This window comes from Peromyscus californicus, unplaced genomic scaffold, assembly GCF_007827085.1.
Source record: "Peromyscus californicus insignis strain IS unplaced genomic scaffold, ASM782708v3 Scaffold_4__1_contigs__length_199733344, whole genome shotgun sequence".
Classification (NCBI taxonomy): domain Eukaryota; kingdom Metazoa; phylum Chordata; class Mammalia; order Rodentia; family Cricetidae; genus Peromyscus; species Peromyscus californicus.
The window spans coordinates 137688516-137708418 of NW_026294562.1; the positions used below are offsets into that span (position 1 = coordinate 137688516).

A 19903-nucleotide genomic window follows, 5' to 3' on the forward strand; every position below is an offset into this window, starting at 1 on the left:
AATGCCTGCTAGAGTTCCTGGCTGGCAGGTTCCCAGGGAATGCCTGCTGGAGTTCCTGGCTGGGATAACAGGAAGAGTAGGAAGGTTGGGGAAGGTCTGTGTGATCCAATGGAGATGGGGACAGAGAGGAGGGAGAGGCCACAGTGGGTGGTTAGCTACAGAGTTAGGAATGAGACAGGGTGCTGGCATTAGAGGTCAGGATGGTGAGGTGAAGAGGTACAGTTAGGTCACCTGGTTCCCTGGGCAGAGTGGCCTGTGGGTTCCCAGGGAGTGCCTGCTCTTGTTTGGGGCTTGGACTATGGGACGAGTAGGGGGAAGAAAGGTCAGAAGAGAAGGTCTAGGTGATCTATTGGAGATGGGCAGAAAGGAAGAGGAGTCTACAGTGAGTGGTCTGTTACAGAGCTGGGGGTGAGACTGAGGGATTGGATTTAGAAGAGCTTCACTTAGGCTACCTGCTTCCCTGGCCAGAATGACTTTTGGAAAACTCCTTGTTAATAAAACATGATTATAAAATAAAACCATGCCACTAACTTCTCATATCTCTGTAAGCACCTGAGGCTAGATTAACAAAGGCAGGACCAATGTCAACGCATTTGTACATCCTTTTTAGGAACATCCCCATTGGCTAGGTCGGGTTAATTTTATACATTGTAATTGTAACAGGGCTGCTCACTACTACTGCTTGAAAGAGTCTCAGGTTAGAGAAGGGACCTAGAAGGAGGTGACTTAACTCTACAGCAGGCTCAGGACTCAATGTGGGCTCCCAGACTCCAGGGACCAGGGAAACAGAATTCCCCAGTGTTAGAGCATTGATACCCATGTGGCCTAACTACAGCCAGTTCTGAACTGATGTGAAAGTTGTTTCTCCAGCCCATCTTAGAGGGTATTCAAAAGAGATGAATGAAGGATACACAAGTACAGGTGGGAGCCGAAGCCCCACCCCCAACACCAGTCGCTATGGTCTTATGGATTGTTTCATACAGGTGATGACTACAAACAGTTTCAATGGAAATTTTATTGAGCAGTCAGAATTCCCTTTACATCCTTTCTGTTGAGCAGTATCCGGGCAACCTGCTCATCCTGCTTCAGCTCATCAGTTGTGTTTAGGCACAAAGGTTTTAGTTTTGTCTCAACACCAAGTTTTAAGTGCTTGAGGTTACTGCTACAGCAAGATCTTGTTGAAAAATGAGTTGAACCGTTTTTATCTCCTGTCAGTACAAATTAATTTCCTTTCCTTAAATAGAGTTAGGCATTTTTGGTTTTGGAATTGGTTCCCATCATAAAACAACAGTAAGACACTCCACCTTTAGGATTAGTACTAGAATGTCCAGTGTCACGGCCTTTGCAGGGCACCACCAGCACAGGCTCTGCCCACAGGGCCTCTGAGACAGTGGCATCGAGCTCTTTGGTATGCTGCATGCAGCCATGCTTACCTCGTCGGCCACCACAGTGTCATTGGCTAGCAGGTGCCAAGCAGCTGCCCCACAGGCCACACTAGGACTTTGGAGCTGTTTTACAAATTTTACGCACAATAAGCTGTGGCACAATAATCATGATATAACAACCACCCAGTGTAAATATAAAAACATTTACAATTGATTATCATACAAAAATATGCAATTTCCATCATAAAGTAGTGTTAATAGTACCTGACCTCTTTGTAAGTTAACAAAAACTAAGTTCTTAAAGGAATTGAAGTAAATGTGAGGGATGAAAATTACAAAGAAATAAATTGTCAACCCCCAAATTAATTTAGAACAATTTACAGAAGTAGCAAAGCAGCTTAATGAAAATGGGGGAATTACTATCAGGCTCCAGTGGTGGCGTGGTCATGTCTCAGGCCCAGGGCTGCTCTGCAGCAAGGGACTGGAGCATCCTCACTGCTGATAATGCTATTTCCAGAAGTCAACAACAGATGGGTGGAAACATTAGGTTCAGCCATAAGAGCAGAACTCATTAAGCTGTCTTGTAAGAACATGTGCTCTTTAAATGCAGACATTATTAAACAGTTGGAAAAGGTAAAAAAGTAGAACTGGCTAAGCAGCACATACACAGGCCAACCTATCTTGAGAAATTCTGTTTTAGAAAACCAAATAAATCAGCACTTTACTATAAAGTAGTTTGAAATCAAAGGTGGTGGTTTAAGACACTGCCATTGTCCATTAGGAAATAGTCACCTTTAAACGGGGAAAAGAAGCCCTCCACACATCAACACTTGGGAGCTTCTGAACTTGGCCCTGTAAAGCTGGCCAGGTTCTTAGCATGGTTTGGAACAAGGGCTTCTCAGCCTCTTGGCATTGCCCCCCAAAGCCAGAAGGGGAGCATCTCTGTATTAAAATGGCAATAGTTGGGGAAGTCTTCTAGTCTGTGCATGTGTCCCCCAGCAGTTATTTCTAAGGAGGAATGCTGGCCTGTGTCAGCATGTCAGCTCACGTGATCATGGGAGGCCAGAGCACTCCCAGCAGCCCGTGGTGAGAGTGTGGCATGCTCCTGTCCATGGACTGGGCACCCTCAGCCACAGTTGGAGCTGTGCACCTGCTGCCTAAAGAGCCTTTAAGGGTTGTACCCCATAGACTGCAGGGTGACTTCCTGAGGGACAAAACTGTGGCTCTGAGAACTACTGGCTATTGGTGAGGCTTGTTGGCAAGAAGCTATTCCCGATACACAGTAGGGTCTAAATGCCCTAACTTTAAACAGTGGGATTATACTTCCCTCTGTTATTCTAGCTTCTTTGTTACTCTTAATGTCAAAGGCACTTCTAGGTTTAATTAGCTACAGTGAATGCTTTAAAGTTATAGTGCATTTTTTAAAACTTAGTTGTATGGAATTAAAGCAAATTTGTGATTTTGAAACACAGTGATCTAAGGTCCTAAATGAGGTGAACTAAAATAATAAAGTCTTACCTGGAACACAAACCCTCATTAGCTAAGTTCAGAGAAACATATATGGATGCCAACTGAGGCCTGCTGGGAGTTTTATCAGCTGACCGGAAATGCATTAAAAACTAATTTATGACTTCCCTATCCACCTTCTTTGGGTTGTAATCCGACTATCAGATAACCTCTAATAGGTGGTAGGAAAACAGATGTTGATGAAATTCACATAGCAGAGAAACCTACTGTGATCGCAGGTGTGAAGGTGAGGAGTGTGTGCTGCAAGTGACCCAAATGGGCCAGACCCAAAGGACAGAGGACAAAACCAGAGGTCACACTGCCCTTAGAATACTTGGAGGCAGCATGATTAAGCGCGTTTTAAATATTAGTGCAAACTTCTTACATATAAAACGATGTTTTAAACACCTAGATTAGCAATTTCAGTTCAAAGGGAAAATGTACAGCTTCTTGCAGTATGTTCAGAAAATACCTCGGTTTAGTCTTCATTTGCTAGTGTCTCAGTAGATAACCATATTTTGGCCCCACTTAAAAATTTGCTTAATGGTGTCCCTAAGATGCTACGTCTACATAGATTTCCTACAGGAGAAAATGGAAATGAAGAGGAGAGATACTCTGGTGTCCCCAGAGTGTCGTGTGGACCTGTGGCTCTGAAGTACATCCTGCTCTGGTCCAATTCTGCATAGCAAGCTTCCAGAGGGCCGCTCCGATGCTGCCTCAGCATCCTGCCTAGCATGTCCACCTCATCAGCCAGGAGAGAGAGCTTGTGGAAGGCCATGATGGAGCCCCCAAGGTTGATCTGTGCCTCAGGGACCCAGCGGAAGTAGCACAGTTTCCACAGTTTTATGTGTGTTCCGGAGAGACGTGGGAGGATGATGCCATGTAGGTTGGCTGGTCTGGAAAACCACTCTTTAAAATACTGTTCCACTCCACTGTTCTGGCTGTCAGTGTGCTGAAGTGGGTCTGGCTTCAGTTTCAGTATTAGTGAGTTTCTCCTCGGAAGCAATTCTTGGTCACTGATGACTCCATTCTTTAAACATGACGGCATTCCTCTCAGTGTGGAGCTGTAACTTTTCTGCACAGAAGACAGATCTTGGCATTACTCTACTGGAACACCCACTTTTCCAAAGAACTAGTGGTGCAATGTAACCAGCTAGGATTGACAGATGTCAGGAGGGGTTCAGCCTTGAAGGACATGGTCTTCCTTTCCCTGTGGGCTTATGCTGGTCTTCTTCTCTGGAACTAGCTTTTTGGATCGACTCTCCAAGGTTATTACCATGTCAGGAGAGTAGAAGGAAATCAAGTACCATTTGCTTTAGTGCATGCTCATAAGACTGTGGAGGTAGGAAAAGAATCTATACTAGCCCATTTCTAGAAAGAATGGGCAGGCTAACAAAAAGTCAGGCCCAGATCTGCCATCTGCCATCTCTTATGGTGACTATAAAAAAGTCAAGCTATTATCACATCGGTTAAAATGGGAAGGCCTCTCAAAATCGGCACTAGCTGTCTCCTGGCAAAGGGCCTGTTTCTATCACTTGTAAAGACACCATGTCTAAAGCCACGTGGTACTGCACCAGCATGGGGATGGGGTCTCCACTGCTAATGGGCTGCTGTCTGCAGTTTACCTTAGAGCGCTTAAGAGACTTCCTGGAGCCATTCTGTACACAAGGAGTGCTCTTGCCAATGTAGAAGGGGTTGTGGAAAAGGGTCCGATCCTTTGCTGTGAACTGAAGAGCCCAGTCCCAGACCGAGGGGAATTTCAAACCCTTTTCATCACCCAGTTGAATATTTTTGCTGATAGCAAACTCCTGTAAAGCAAAGCACACATGTGAGAAGATACACACCCTGCCTTTTCTCGCGCCTCTACCCTCTGGAGATTTTGTCACTAGAGCACTCAGCCCTCATGGGAGCAACAACTCTACCCTGAAAATGATGATGGATGTAAGCGAGAGAAGCACGCTGCCTGTTCATCATGTTCCCAGCCTTTGGACAAAGGAAGCTTTGCACTCTGGGCAATGAAGGTGCTAACTGAAAAAAATGTTATCACTAAACGGGTCGTGCAAACCTTAGACTGCTGCTGACCTCCCTACTTTAGGCTTACAGACACAGTGACCGAGGTCCCCACAGCAGCACACGGAACAACCAACAAGTGTGTGACACGTGTCCTAGCACAGGACAGAGATGGGCTCCCCTGGAAGGTGACCCCCAGGCCTTCTGAAAACCAAGCAGTCACCCTAGTGACGTAGAACAAGGACCCTCATCTGACAAGCCAGCTCCCTGGAAGAAATAGGTGGGAAGAAGTATGACTGGCTCTTATTGTCTATTTGGTAACTTGGAATCTTTTACAAACTTCGTATTTTAAAAGGCCAGGAATTTGCTTGAAATTAGAAAAAAAGGCAAAGTAGAAATGTTCCGAAAAAAATGTAGAGCAATCAGGTTATATAACTGCATTACAGGCAGGGGAAGTTTGTAATCACTGAGAAATGGTTAAGCTGTGTGTGTGTACACGTGTGTGTGCACAGTAGACGGACCTGTGCATGAGTCAGTGAAGGGGGAAGGTGGGGATGGCTGAGGGAGGCAAGAAAAGCCCAGGAAGGGTGAGTTCCCAGTAAGGCAGGCACACAAATCATAAGGGGGTAAGATTACAGCTGTGGAACTGGGAAGCCATTTATTTTATACCTTGGGAGCCTCTGGGCTTCAGTTTTACATTAGGTACTGTTAAATCTTTGTAGAAAAACAGAGAATAAATCACACAAAATTTCCTTCTCAAATTGATCAATGTGGGGCTGGAGAGATGGCTCAGAGGTTAAGAGCACTGATTGCTCTTCCAGAGGTCCTGAGTTCAATTCCCAGCAACCACATGGAGGCTCACAACCACCTGTAACGAGATCTGGTGCCTTTTTCTGGCCTGCAGTCATACATGCTGTATACATAATAAATAAATAAATCTTAAAATATATATATATATTTAAAAAAATTGATCAATGTAAAACACTGTTTAACACAGAAACATGAGTTTCTCTTGAGTCCTGAGTTCACCAAGCAGCAATGCTGAGCAATCTTACTGCCTCTGTGTTGAGGACTCTCATGTGAGACAAGGCCTGCCTCCTCTCCTCTTGATACTGGTCTGCGGGGGCGGGGGGGAAGGGGGGAGGCCGGGATCCCTCACCCCCACATTTCCCCAGAGTACTTGAGTAGAAGCAGCAGGAAATATTAGAAGAATAGAAGGGAGAGAAAAAGATATAAAATACAGGATAGCCTTGAGAGGGCCTGGATCCTAATCCATCGGGCCTCAGCTGTCTCTGCCCTAGGGTATTTAAAGGAATGCCAAGGGGTGGAACAAAAGACCTCCCCACAGCACAGCCAAGTGCAGACCATCTCAGACACCTGCACTCAGGCCCGTGGTCCAATCAGCCTCTATGCGGACCTGCTGGGTAAAGCCAATAGGAAACCTAAAACTGGGCTCCAACACTGGTCTCTCCCTAATCAATCAAGGTCTGGTATTCTTTTCTAGGATGCTCCTCACTCCCAGCCAAAAGCAGCCTGACTAGGGTTTTTTGCCTCTCATACCTAGACACATGCATGTGTCACAGTTGGTAATGTCACTATACACAATGAGACCAAAGGCACCACTTTTTGTTTAGTTTTTAATTAAATTTTTTCATTTATTTTATATACTGACCACAGTTTTCCCTCCCTTCTCTCCTCCCGTTCCCTCCCCCCACCTCCCATCTACCCCCCCCCATCCACTCCTCCTCCATCTCCATTAAGAAAGCGGTGGGTCTCCCATGGGAGTAAACAAAGCATGCATGGCACATCAATTGAGGAAGAACCAAGCTCCTCCCCCTGCATCAAGGCTGGGTGAAGCATCCCTGCTAAAAGCCAGTTCAAGTGCCAGGGACAGGTCCTGATCCCACTGCTAGAAGCCCTACAAACAGACCAAGCTACACAACTGTCACACACATGCAGAGGTCAGTTCCATACAGGGTCCCTAGCTGTTGGTCCAGAGTCCACGAGCTCCCCCCCGAGCTCAGGTCAGCTGTCTCTGTGGGTTCCTCCATCATGATCTTGACCCCCACCCCTTGCTTGTACAATCCCTCCTCCCTCTCTTCAGCTGGACTCCTGGAGCTCAGCCCAGGGCTTGGCTGTGGGTCTCTGCATCTGCTTCCATCAGTTACTGGATGAAGGCTCTCTGATGACAATTAGGGTAGTCACTAATCTGATTACAGGAGGCCAGTTCAGGTACCCTCTCCACTACTGCTAGGAGTCTTAGCTGGGGTCATCCTTGTGGGTTCCTGGGAATTTCCCTGGTACCAGGTTTCTCCCTAACCCCAAAACAGCCTTCCTATCAAGACATCTTTCTCATTACTCTCTACCTCCATCCCGCCCCCAACCCGCCCAACCCCATCCCTCGTGTTCCCATCCCCCCATTCCCCCACCTCCTACCCCCAGTTTACCAGGAGATCTCTTCTCTTTCCCCTTCCCAGGGAGATCCATGCATTCCCTCCCTTGGGCCCTCCTTGTTACCTAGCCTCTCTGGGGCTGTGGACTATAGCCTGCTTGTCCTTTATTTTACAGCCAGTATCCACTTATGAGTGAGTACATACCATGTTTGGCTTTCTGGGTCTGGGTTACCTCACTCAGAATGATTTTTTCTAGTTCCATCCATTTGCCTGCAAATTTCATGATGTCACTGTTTTTTACTGCTGGTCAGTACTCCATTGTCAAAGGCACTACTGTTACATGATGGAACCACTTTGCAGATATGGGGCTGAGTTTACAAGCCTATTTCTGAGAGAACCACAGGCCTTGCATTTTCTAGACTGGGACAGAATTAAGAACTCGTGCTCTGAGGCCACATTACCTAGACTGGGGCTCAGAGCTGAAGCTGAAGGCCAGAGTGGATGATCCCTCAAGCCTACAGAGGCTCCCCTCTGGCTTCCCTCCACCGTCACTGCAGCATTGCTGGGCTCTTCCCACTGTGGGTTCATGTGGGGGGAGGCAAAGCAAGAAGGGTCACACCAGTGGTGGGGAGGGGCTGGTCGCAAGCCGGCTCAAGACTCTTAGTCCTCAGTCGTCTTCCTCCAGCTCTATCGACTGTCACCACGGAAGCAATCCCATCCAGTGGCTGCCATGTGACATGAGGGACTCTGAGAGTATACATGGTAATAGTGTCTGCAGAGAACTTCAGTCTACCTTTGTGTCTAAACTTCCTGTTCCATGACTCCTTAAGAAACAGTTGAAATACAACTTTTATTCTACTGACTTATCAGAAAATAAATGTCTTCAGTTATTGATCAACAACTCAGATGTACAAGGAGTAACGGAAAAGCACAAGAGAGGTGGCTGGCTCAGTACTGTGAGCCCAGCCGGCTCAGTACTGTGAGCCCAGCCGGCTCAGTACTGTGAGCCCAGCCGGCTCAGTACTGTGAGCTCAGCCGGCTCAGTACTGTGAGCTCAGCATGCAGGAAGCTGAGACTTAGGGATTGCCAGGTCAAGGCCCGTCTAAGTAACTGACAGACAGCGTCTCAAATTTGGAAGAAAAAACAGAAGATGGCAGAGGGGAGGTGTTGAGCTAGGGCTGTAACTCAGTAGCATGCATAAGGCCCCGTGTTTGATGATCCACCAAAAATATCCAAAAGTATATTTAGTGGTGGTTAAAATAATCGATGTCCTTAGACATATTTATTTACAAGCAATTTACACAGGAATACAAAATGAAAATAAAATTAGATTTCTTAATGCATTCTGAAATTATTCTGAAAGGTTAATTTTAAGTCACATATTTTAAACATGCAGTTAACTGTACTTCAGTCATATTTCAAAGTTGTAAAAATGGGGGGCAGGGGGACACTGGAGAGATGGCATAAAGCACTGGCTGTGCGAGCTTAGAGCCAGAGTTAATGGAAAAGCAGGGCAGGTATGGCGGCAACCTGTGATCCCAAAACTCAGGAGACATGCACAACTCCTGGGCTAAGTTGGCTAGCTCGAAAAGCCAGAACTGGCAGCTCCAGGTTCTGTAAAAGACTTGCCTCAAGAAAACAGAGTGGAAAGCATTGAGGAAGACACCAGACATCAACTTCAGGCCTTCACATTCACATACACCTGCACACACCTGAGGACATGCATACCTACATACTACATACAAAATGCACATGCACATACATACAAATAGTAGCATGTCACTTACGGTGCTTTGCTTCACCCGCTGATGAGGAGAATTGAACAGGAAGGTGCCAAACAGTGAGATCCGGGTACTATCACACAGCACTGCTAAGTATGTCTCGGAGAATTCGAAGGCTGCTGGATATTGCTCTAACAGCTGCCACGTGGTGTCCAAGAACAGCAAGAATAAAGGAGACTGGCAAACACAGACAGACAAAGAGGTTATTTGATGCTTCCCTCTGGTTGGCACATGTATTCCTACATTTATTATTGGAACTGAAGAGGATAACATGAAAACATCTAACCCTCAAACACTTGGCTGGGCTGAGCTGAGGCCATGTGAACAGATAGACCTATCTATGTCAAGACATACATTTAACTAAAAAAAAAAAGTGCTGGGAGGTGGTGGCACACACCTTTAATCCCAGCACTCAGGAGGCAGGGGCAGGTGGATCTCTGAGTTTGAGGACAGCCTGGTCTACAAAGGGAATTCCAGGTCAGCCAGTGCTACACAGAGAAACTCTGTTTCAAAAAATAAAACAAAACAAAACGTAACTCTTCTTGATTAGCAAGTGGAGTAACAGAAAAAAATGAGTATGCTGCCCTGAATGACTGTGGACGTGTTTAAACATGCTGCAAGTGGGTCTACAGAGCAACACAAAGCCATCAGCCAAACCTCGTAACTTCTGGTTGACCAGCACGTTCACGAAACTGGCATCAGCCCTAGATGGAGTGCCCCGGGAAGCAGCTGCTGGCCGCTCATTTGCATGAACTACCCCTAGTCAACAGTGCTTTCTGAACCAACACTGGACGAGCCAGCCTGGCTGCCTGGCCTCGGAAGTATTGCAGGGCCTTCTGAAGCTGAACAGGGAGCCCAGGGAGCCACACAGGTGTTACCTCTCAAAATCTGGGTTCCTAACTGCTACAGCCTATGTTCAGGAAATGTGAAAATTCCAAAGATGATTTTAGTCAGCTAGGACACTCTTAGCATTTAATTCTATACAACAGGGGGATTGCATAATGCCATTTCCATACATGCATATGGTGACTGTTACCATCTGCCCTCTTACACTTATACTCCTATTCCCTGGTGGTTCTGCTCCTCACATAGAGAAAACATGTTATCCCGTCATGACCTCCAGTTGCCCCACAGTCCCTCCCTTTTTATGGTACAGTACTATGTCTTGTAGACATACACTGGATTTTTCTTACCATTTAGTTGGGATGATGGGCACCTAAACTGACTTCACAGTGAACATGGGCAGTATCTCTTTTGTATGTAACCTTTGACCCTCCTGGCAAGGAGTGGGACAGCTGGGTTATAAGGTAGTTTATTTTAGATTTTTAGGAACCTTGTGGTAGTTTGAATGTAGTTGGCCCCCAAAATCTCATAGGAAGTGGCTCTATTAGGAGGTGTGGCTCTGTTGGAGTGGGTATGGCCTTGCTGGAGGAAGTGTGTCACTGTGGGGGTGGGCTTTGAGGTTTCATATGCTCAGGATACCGCCCAGTGTGTCAGTCAACTTCCTGTAGCCTGTAAGATGTAGGACTCTCAGCTCCAGCACCAATCTGCCTGCATGCCGCCATGCTCCCCATCATGATGAGAATGGACTAAACCTCTGAAACTGTAAGTGAGCCACCCCAATTTAATCTTTTCATTTATAATAGTTGCTGTGGTCATGGTGTCTCTTCACAGCAATAGAAACCCTAACTAAGACACAGCTCCATACTGAGTCTGAGGGCTTCACTAATTTATGTTCCTGCCAGCTCTGCATAAGAGCTACCTCTACCCCTCATCTACACAGCACTGACTGTTTGCCTATGCTTGAACTTCCTGTATGCTTTCCTCTAGTCCCATATTATGAGGCCTTTGATTCATTTTGAATTGATTTTTTTTTTACAGGCAGAGGAAGGAATCAAGTTCCAGTCTTCTAAATGTGGATAATCTGGTTTTCCTGGCAACCACTTATTAAAGAGACTGTCTTTTCTCCCATGTATGTTTTTAGTACGTAGCTGCCACTGCATGGACTTCTCTCTTAGCGGACTCTTTCTTTCCTATTGGTCTTCACGTCCTTTTGTGCAGTCCAATGCTGGCTCTGTTGCCTTTGCTCTACAGTATGATTTGAAGTTAGGCAGCACGGTACCGCTGGCATTGCTTCTTCTACTTTTTTTTCATTTGTTAAGAAGGCTATGTCCTAAAATAGGATCTATTTTGGAAAAAGTTCCATGGGCTGCTGAGAAAAACGTGTATCCTGCAGCTGTTAGGTAGAATACCCTGTAGATGTCTATTAAATATATTTGTTCTGTAATGCAGTTTAATTCTGCTGGTTTTGTTTTTAATCTTCTGAATGACTATGAATTGGAGGAGTCTAGTCCACGGTGGAGAAAGCGTGGTAGCAGATAAGTTGTGACAGCTGTGGCAGCTGCTAGCTCACATGTACATGGATCAGGAAGCAGGGAACAGATAGGAAGTGGTGTCAGGCTATGACTCACAGAGCCCTGCACTAGCAAGTCACTTCCTATAGTGAGGCTCCACCTAAAGATCCCAAAGCCTCCCAAAACAGCTATACAGCTGGACCAAGTGTCCAAATATATGAGCCTATGGGAAACATCCATATTCAAACCACCACACTGCCAATGGTCCCCATAGGCTCATGGCCAGCTCAGTGCAGAATGCATTTAGTCCAGCTCCCTAAGTCCCCTAGGCTCACAGCTTTAACATTATTCAAAAATTTAAAGCCCAGTCTCTTCTGAGACTCAGTGAACTTGTACTGGTGAGCCCATACAAAATTAGAGAATAAGTTACCTCCAACATAGACTGGTAAACATTCCCACTCAAAAGACAGGAATGGAACAAAGCAAAAAACAAAACAAAAATACCAAAGCAAGGTTGAAAACCAGCAGGGTAAACACCAAACCAGTGGCTCTCCACCTGGCTGGGTCACCTGTGCTCAGATGGGAGTTTATAGCCCTGCCTCCAACTCTGGTCCCTCTGACACACATGGCCTCCCCCTTGGGCCAGTTCCTGCAGCTTGTTGGCATCTCCAATATCTTCAGTCCCCACAGCACCTTAGGTTTCACCCTCACAGCTTCGGGCACAGCACACCTGGGTGTCCACACAGGAAACCTAATGGGTTTATCAAACAATTGGCACAAACCTCCATGTAATAGCTCACCTCCACTCTTGCATTCTGCATGCCTCTAACACTCTCACCACGTGGGCAACGCCAAGTTCACTAACAGCTCAAGGTGTAGTTTGAGTCCCTTTGAGCAGCACTGTAAGTCAGGTATTTTGGTCACACTTTTGAGCACTTGGCCACTGAACCTAGGAAAGCACTTTGCTGACTGCCATTTGCTCTGTCCTTTGGAAGGAAGACCTTTGCATTAGGTGAGGCCCTTCCCCCAAGCACCTTTCTTACTGTTTTTTACAGTTCAAGGTTTCTCCTTCACGACCCTAATCGTTTTAAGAATCGCAGCCGTTCTGAGTGAGCCTCTCACCAACTTTAATCTGGTTCAAGCTCTTCTCCTCATCAAGTTGCCCATTTCTGTGCACAACTTTAACTAGATCCACACTCCTTCCCTTGCCAGAAGTACACTTTTAATATCTCCCTGCTCCACTTTCGGCCCTCACTGCAAATCTGGGTAAGCAAAGTGAACAACAATGACCAGTCTGCAGCATGAATAGTCTGCTGTATGGAATCAACTCTGCCAAACCAATTAGCCCATGACTCGAGTTCTGCCTTACTCATGTTTTCTGGACCTGAGCAGAGCACAGCTAGACTGACAGACTAGCACATGAACGGCTTCTAGTCCTTGTTCCCTTTAGAAACCCTCTGAGCATGTCTTCACTCTCCATGTTCCTACACTTTCCTTGTCTTTCCACTCACACTAGAATGGCCCATGACACTGCGTTTAGGGAGTTCTAGGGCTACGTTATTTTGAACCTCCTAAGTTCCTTCAGAACGCCAGTTCCAATGGCCTATAAACTGTCAGGTTCATGCCAGCAATGGCTCCACTTCCTGCTACCAAATTTCTGTTACTTAGTTTTCTCATTGCTGTAACCAAATATAAGAAGCAACCCATGGGAGATTTATTTTGGGTGGCGGTTTGAAGGGATAAAATCCATTATGGTGGGGAAGATGCCATGGGGTGGATGGCTCTTCCCACATAGCAGAAGCTTGGCAGTGGCTTGTCCCATGGACCATGAAGTGGAGGGTGAGAGGTAGGCTTAGTTTATAAACCACAAGCCCTACCCTAGTGAAGATCCACCTCCTAAAGGTGCCATAAAAAGCCAACCAAACAAAAAAACTTGTCGCGTCCAGGGACCAAGTGTTCAAACGCACAAACCCACAAGGGGCATTGTTATATTCATGCTGTAACAAAGGTGTATTGATGCTATCCATAATTGTTGTATTGGGGTCAGCTTTATGTCCAGCAATGTTTCCAGCATCTGATGCAGCTATGTTTATAACTGTTAAGTATTTTGATGAATTGTTCCCTTTATTAATGAATAACCTTACGTCTTCTAACTAATTCTGAAGTCTGCTTTGTTGGATTTGAATATAGCTACTCCTGTTTACTTAAAGATTTCATTTGCTTGAAATAACTTTTTCTACCCTTTCACTTTCAGACTGTATCTTATCTTTGCCAGTGAGGTATGTTTATTGCAGGCAGCAAATACTTGGGCCTTGTTTTTCAATCCAACACTTTTGACAGTCTGCCTCTTTCAGTTAGTGACTTGAAATCCTTAAGGTTTGGTGTTACTATTCAAAACTCTGAACTAACTCCTGTCATCTGCTGTAATTCCTGATTCACTCTCCATCTGCTTATCAGATCTTCTAGTGAGACTTGTCTCCCGGTGTGTTTCTCGTCCTCCTCTACGTGGAGGACTCTATCTATTCGGTACTCTTCAGGGACTGCTTAATGAATTTTAGCTTATGATCTTTATTTCTTAGGGTCTTTATTTCTTTGATTATGAAGCATAATTTTGCTGGTAACAATAACCTAGCTTGGTAGTTTTGGGTTTGCTTTTGTCTTTCTTTCAGGACTTAAAATACATCATTTTAGGCCTGCCTAGAAGATTTCAGGTTTCTGCTTAGAATTCCACTGCCATTATGATGGGTTTGCTTTTCTCTGAGACTTGACATTTCTGTCCTGCAACGTTCAATAGTTTCTCATTTTTCTGTTCATTTAGTGTTTTAAAATATATTATAATGGCCCTATAGTGAAGACTCAGTGATTAAGAGCATTTGTTGTTTGTGCTGGTTAGTTTTTCTCAACCTGGAAGAAACCTGAGTCACCTGGGACTCTCTCTCTCTCTCTCTCTCTCTCTCTCTCTCTCTCTCTCTCTCACACACACACACACACACACACACACACTTAAAAAAATGTCTAGTAAGGCAGTAAGACTGGTTACCTCTTTCTCTGACCTCTTCAAGTGGTTGCATCTGTCGAGGAACTGATATCCTACCATGACCCACTCCTTCTGAATCAGACTCTGAAATCCAGTAATTGTCCTGAAATATGGATCCATCATCACTTGAACAAGGGAAGCTACCAGACAACTCAAGTCTCTCCCCTCCTCCTCTGTAATAAAATGGAAAGAAAATGATGACCAAGAGAAATCCTGACTGTAAGTCAGATAATGCAACATTATATACTTAAATTGCCTTCAAGATAGTCTACGTAGGAGAATTTTAGTGGATTCCAGCAGCTCTCATATATGATAATTTTATATATCATGTTCTGTTTTTAATTGGAGATCTATATAAACCAAAAGAAGTATTAAAGCAAATCATCAGTGAGTAAAACCAATTACATTAGTTTATCCTAATTCATTGCATTACACTGAAGAGGTCAGTACTCACTGAAGCACTGACTATGGATGGACTTTCAGGTGCCACTATTTGCCAATGCAGTTCATAGATCACATTTCTTACATCTCAATAGTTTGTGGTACAACATCTTTCTAGAATACATTCTACTACTGTTTGGTCAAGGATATTAAATAAAACACAATATTTCCACAGGCATCTTACTTCATATGGCAATGGCTCAGAAGTGAGCAATGGAATGGAATTGTCCCCATCACATGAAAAGCTGGCAAGCATTTCCTTCCCGTCCTTTACAGCTATTTTCCTTTTCTTTTCAGATTTTTGCTTTTTTTTTTTTGGTTTTTCGAGACAGGGTTTCTCTGTGTAGCTTTGCGCCTCTCCTGGAACTCACTTGGTAGCCCAGACTGGCCTCGAACTCACAGAGATCCGCCTGGCTCTGCCTCCCGAGTGCTGGGATTAAAGGCGTGCGCCACCACCGCCCGGCCAGATTTTTGCTTTTTAAGACATGGTCTCAATGGACCATACTGGCCTCAAACTTGCAATGAAGCCAAGGGTGCCAATGGTCCTATCTCTGCACCCCAAGTGCTAATATCACAGTTGTGCATCTTGCCACTCAACCATTTCCTTTTCAATGAGTCTAGAATTACCTTACTATCAAAGCCAGGCAAAATGATAAAAAAAAACTATTAACTGATAGCCTTTGCAATTCTAGATGTAATAGCCATTAATAAAATATTAATATAACAAATTACTATGAAAATTTAGGAATAATTCCCTGGAATGCAGGATTGCTTCAGCATTTGACAAAGTAAAGATAGCATATTAATAAAATAAAAGTCAATAATATTATCATCTGGAGGCAAACTAGCTTCTGACATACTTCTATATTTATTCCTAATAAAAACTCTTAGCAAATTAGGAATCAATGGGAACCTTATCAGAGGCATCTCCCAAACCCCTACAACTAATATCCTCCTTAATAGTAAAAGACTGAATGCTTCTTCCCTAAAATTAGGAATGAGACAAGGATGTCTGCTCTCAATACTTCTACAGCACACTGTACAAGAGGCTTGAATCAAAACAATTAGGCAAGAAAAAGAAACAGCAACAGCATCAAAAAGATTAAAAACTGTAGTTGTCAACAGTGTAATCCCTGTATATTAAAGACCAAGGATGAAGGGCAGATGGCTCAGTTGGTGTAATCCCTGTATATTAAAGACCAAGGATGAAGGGTAGATGGGTCAGTTGGTGTAACCCCTGTATATTAAAGACCAAGGATAAAGGTAGATGGTTCAGTTGGTGTAACCCTTGTATATTAAAGACCAAGGATGAAGGGTAGATGGTTCAGTTGGTAAATGTTTGTCATGCAAGCGTGAGGACTTGAGTTCAGATCCACAGCACCCACATGAAAAGCCTATAAGCCCAATGCTGGGTAGGTAGAAAGAGGTGAATCCCTGAAGCTCACTGGCTAACCAGCCCAGCCAAATCTAAGAGCTCCAGGTTCAATGAAAGACACTATGTCAAAAGATGAGGTAGAGAGTGAATGAAAATAACATCTCATGTTGATCTCTCGCCTCAACACACATGAATACACATGGACATGTACATACATACACCACACAAACACAAGGAAAAAATTAAGGAATCCAGAAAATAACCACTAGAATAAATGAGTAAGAGCACAAGAACTCAATATATAACAACAAGTATACAATAAGCCTGGAAATGAAGTTAAGAAAACACTAACCACAGAAACATCTAAGAATGCCTTAAATGTACTCAAGAGATTTAATACATCAGTGTAAACTGTAGAGTCTGTAATCACTGCTGACAAATGAAGGAAGACCAGAATAATGGGGAGACATTCACTTCACAGTTTGGCCGATTCCATACAGATGGCTTTCTCCCTAACAGATCCATGGATTCAACATACTCATATAAACATTCCAGTGGACCTTTTTGTTTTGAACCCTAGAAATTACAAAGAAATATAAATAACCGAGAATAGCCAGAACAATTTCAAAGATCAAGCTGTATAGTTCAATGTCTCAGTTTTAAAGCTTACTGAAGAAATACAGCATTCAAGACACTGTGTAGTAGTGTGAAAAATTGACATAAGCTCAATGCAATAAAATAGGAAAAAATAAACTTTTGGCATTTATGAGTGATTTTTCATAAAGCACCAAGGCAATTTAATGGAGAAATGAAAGTCTTTTCAGTAAATGGTACTGGGGCTATTTAATATCCACATACAAAAGAGATAATTCAGTCTCTTAACCCTATCTATCTATCTATCTATCTATCTATCTATCTATCTATCTATCTATCTATCTATCTATCTATCTATCTAAACCTCTTACCTTCTCTCTCTCTCTGTCTCTGTCTCTCTCTCTGTCTCTCTCTCTCTCTGTCTCTGTCTCTCTCTCTCTCTCTCTCTCTCTCTCTCTCTCTCTCTCACACACACACACACACACACATACAGACGTACACACGCAAATTCATTCAAAATAGACTGAAGACCTAAATTCTAAGAGCTAAACCTATAAAAGTTCTATAAAACAAAAAACACAGGGAAATGTCCCTGTGACCTTCAGTTAGGCAAATAGTCCTTAAATATGATATAAAAACATGATCTATAAAAATAGATAAGTTATACTTCAAAACTTTTAAATTAGTGTTTCAAAAGACAAGAAGATGGACAGACAGGACACAGTAAGAGAAAATACCAATTGTGTAGGATTAAAGGAGCTTGTACCCAGAACACACACAGAAGTCTTAGAACTCGACGGAAAGAGGAAATGTGTTGGAGAAATGTAAACAAAAACCACAATGAACTACTACCACTTCACCTGCTCCTGAGTGATCATAAGATAGACAATGGTGCTGGTAAGGATGTAGATGAATCAGCATCCTAATCTGTGCTGAGAAAGAAAATGTGGTCCAACTGTAACTACTCCGGCAGAAATGAAGATATTCTAAAGAGATAAGTGTGTGTCTCTCGATCTGACTATCAGACCACTGAAACAAAGGACCCCAAGGAAATGGGAATTTCCCTAGGAATTTTAAGCTAGGAAAAGGAAAGGTGCTATCAGAGGGTGAGCTTGATTCACAGGAAGAGACTTCACACAGTTGTAACTTTTCAGACACCTTACAGGATGAGACTGAAGCCCAGGCAGTGATGGGTCAGTGCTGGATGGAACCACACCCCAACTAGGACTGCTTAGATGTGCACATCCTTGGCCCTCTGCTTAACTCTAATCTCACATTAGGACCCAGTCAGATGGACTTGAGGGTCGCTGGGTCTCTTTGTCCCTCTTCCCGATGTGGTCACACTGAGTAAGTCCCCTTTTCCCAGCAACTTAAAATCATGTCTTCCAAAACACTTGTGTGAATATTCACAGCAGCACACTCTGTAACAGCCCCCATATGGGAACAACCTAATGTCCAACAACAGGTAAATAGATAAACTGATTTACAAACAATGGGATACAACTTTTAAAAATACGTATGACATGTATGAACCTTATAAACACTATGGTAAATGAAAGATGCCATAGACAAAAGACCACATACTGTGTGATTCCAATTACATGAACTATCTAGAAAAGGCATATCTATAGAGACAGAAAGTAGCCTAGTGAGTTGGTGCTAAGACATAGGCAGATCTCTACGAGTTTAATATCAGCCTGGTCTACACAGCAAGTTCCAAGCCAGCCAGGACTGCATAGCAAGACCCTGTCTCAACTTCCTATCTACACACACACACACACACACACACACACACACACACACACACACACAAAATACCCTTTTGGGGTGATGAAAATTTTCTAACACTTGACTCTTGGGGACTGGAGAGATGGCTCAGTGGGCAAAGATCTTGCTGTATAGACCTGGTGATGTGAATTCAGGTCACTGGAACCCAAGTAATTGAAACCCAGGTCATTGGAACCCAAGTAAAAGCCAGTAAAGTAGTACAAGCATCTAGAATCCCCGAGCACCCCTGCTTGGAGCTGAGTCAGAGACAGGAGGACCAGAAGCCTACAGGCTAGCTCTCCTGCTTACACAGCAATGAACAAGAGGAGAACTGTCCAAGGTGAAAGGCAAGGGCCAACACTCGAGGTTGTCCTCCGATCTCCACATGGGTGACATTGCATGTGTGTGATCACAATAACAAACAAAACCTAGGCTCTCTATTTACTAAGTTATCAGTATACTCAATGCGCATCATACCTCAACTAATGGTTTAAAAAGTCACATGTTGAAAGTGTTAGTGAAACAGGTTCAGTACTTCTAAAACCTTTTGTGCACGGAGAAACTGGGGCTCAATCCCAATAAGATGAGAACACTCACTGTTAAAGAGAAGGGATGGGAAACTGTGGTCGGGATGTAAAATAAATGAAAAAATTTAATTAAAAAAAAAAGAAGAAAATTATTGGCTATTTCTTCTGAATTCTTGATCTCAAATTATTTTCTTAGGGTCACAATTTAGTATGAGTCAGTAAGCATTTAAGCTAAAACGAATTTGTCTGAATTAGAAAAACAGCAAGATTAGAGAGGATACCTTGCCCAAATTAGCATCAAGTATCAGTCCAGTCAGGGATGGACCCACCTCCCAGAAAAGGCTGGGAGAGTCTAAGTGGGAGAGTCTGCCTTTCTATTCTGCCAGCAGTGTCTGTGCCAGCGAGACAGGACAGTCACACTCGGCAGTGGGCCTGCTGGTACAGCAGCGCTGTGGAAGAGCAGATGGCTCAGATGGACTTGAATTACGTTATCGTAAGAGCCGCCAGGGCTGCGGTGGTGTTCCAGGATTATTGTAATTACCTTGCAGGACTACAGAGAGACGCTGGCTTTCTAGTATGTACACAAGTTCTGCTGAGTGTTGAAGGAAAGCTCTGGAAGGAAAGGGAAAACACTGTTAGATGTCAAACTTCTACCATGTATACATGCCTCTCTCTGCTGAGATGTCCTGTCCACCTGCATAAATATATTTTAAGTGTTTAAAATCAAGCAAAA

At 43.9% G+C, this 19903-nt stretch overlaps 1 protein-coding gene across 1 annotated transcript in view; it reads right to left on the bottom strand.

The window, feature by feature from the left end:
- Positions 1-995: 995 nt before the first annotated feature.
- Positions 996-19903, bottom strand: part of Mtmr10 (myotubularin related protein 10) — a 54717-nt gene continuing 35809 nt past the window's right edge. The window contains exons 12-16 of the mRNA XM_052759989.1: positions 19712-19782; positions 14470-14639; positions 9082-9252; positions 4517-4699; positions 996-3966 (exon numbers count right to left, since the gene is read on the bottom strand). Coding sequence (XP_052615949.1) covers positions 3370-3966; positions 4517-4699; positions 9082-9252; positions 14470-14639; positions 19712-19782 — 1192 coding nt within the window. The 3' untranslated portion in view covers positions 996-3369. The remainder of the gene's footprint in view (positions 3967-4516; positions 4700-9081; positions 9253-14469; positions 14640-19711; positions 19783-19903) is intronic.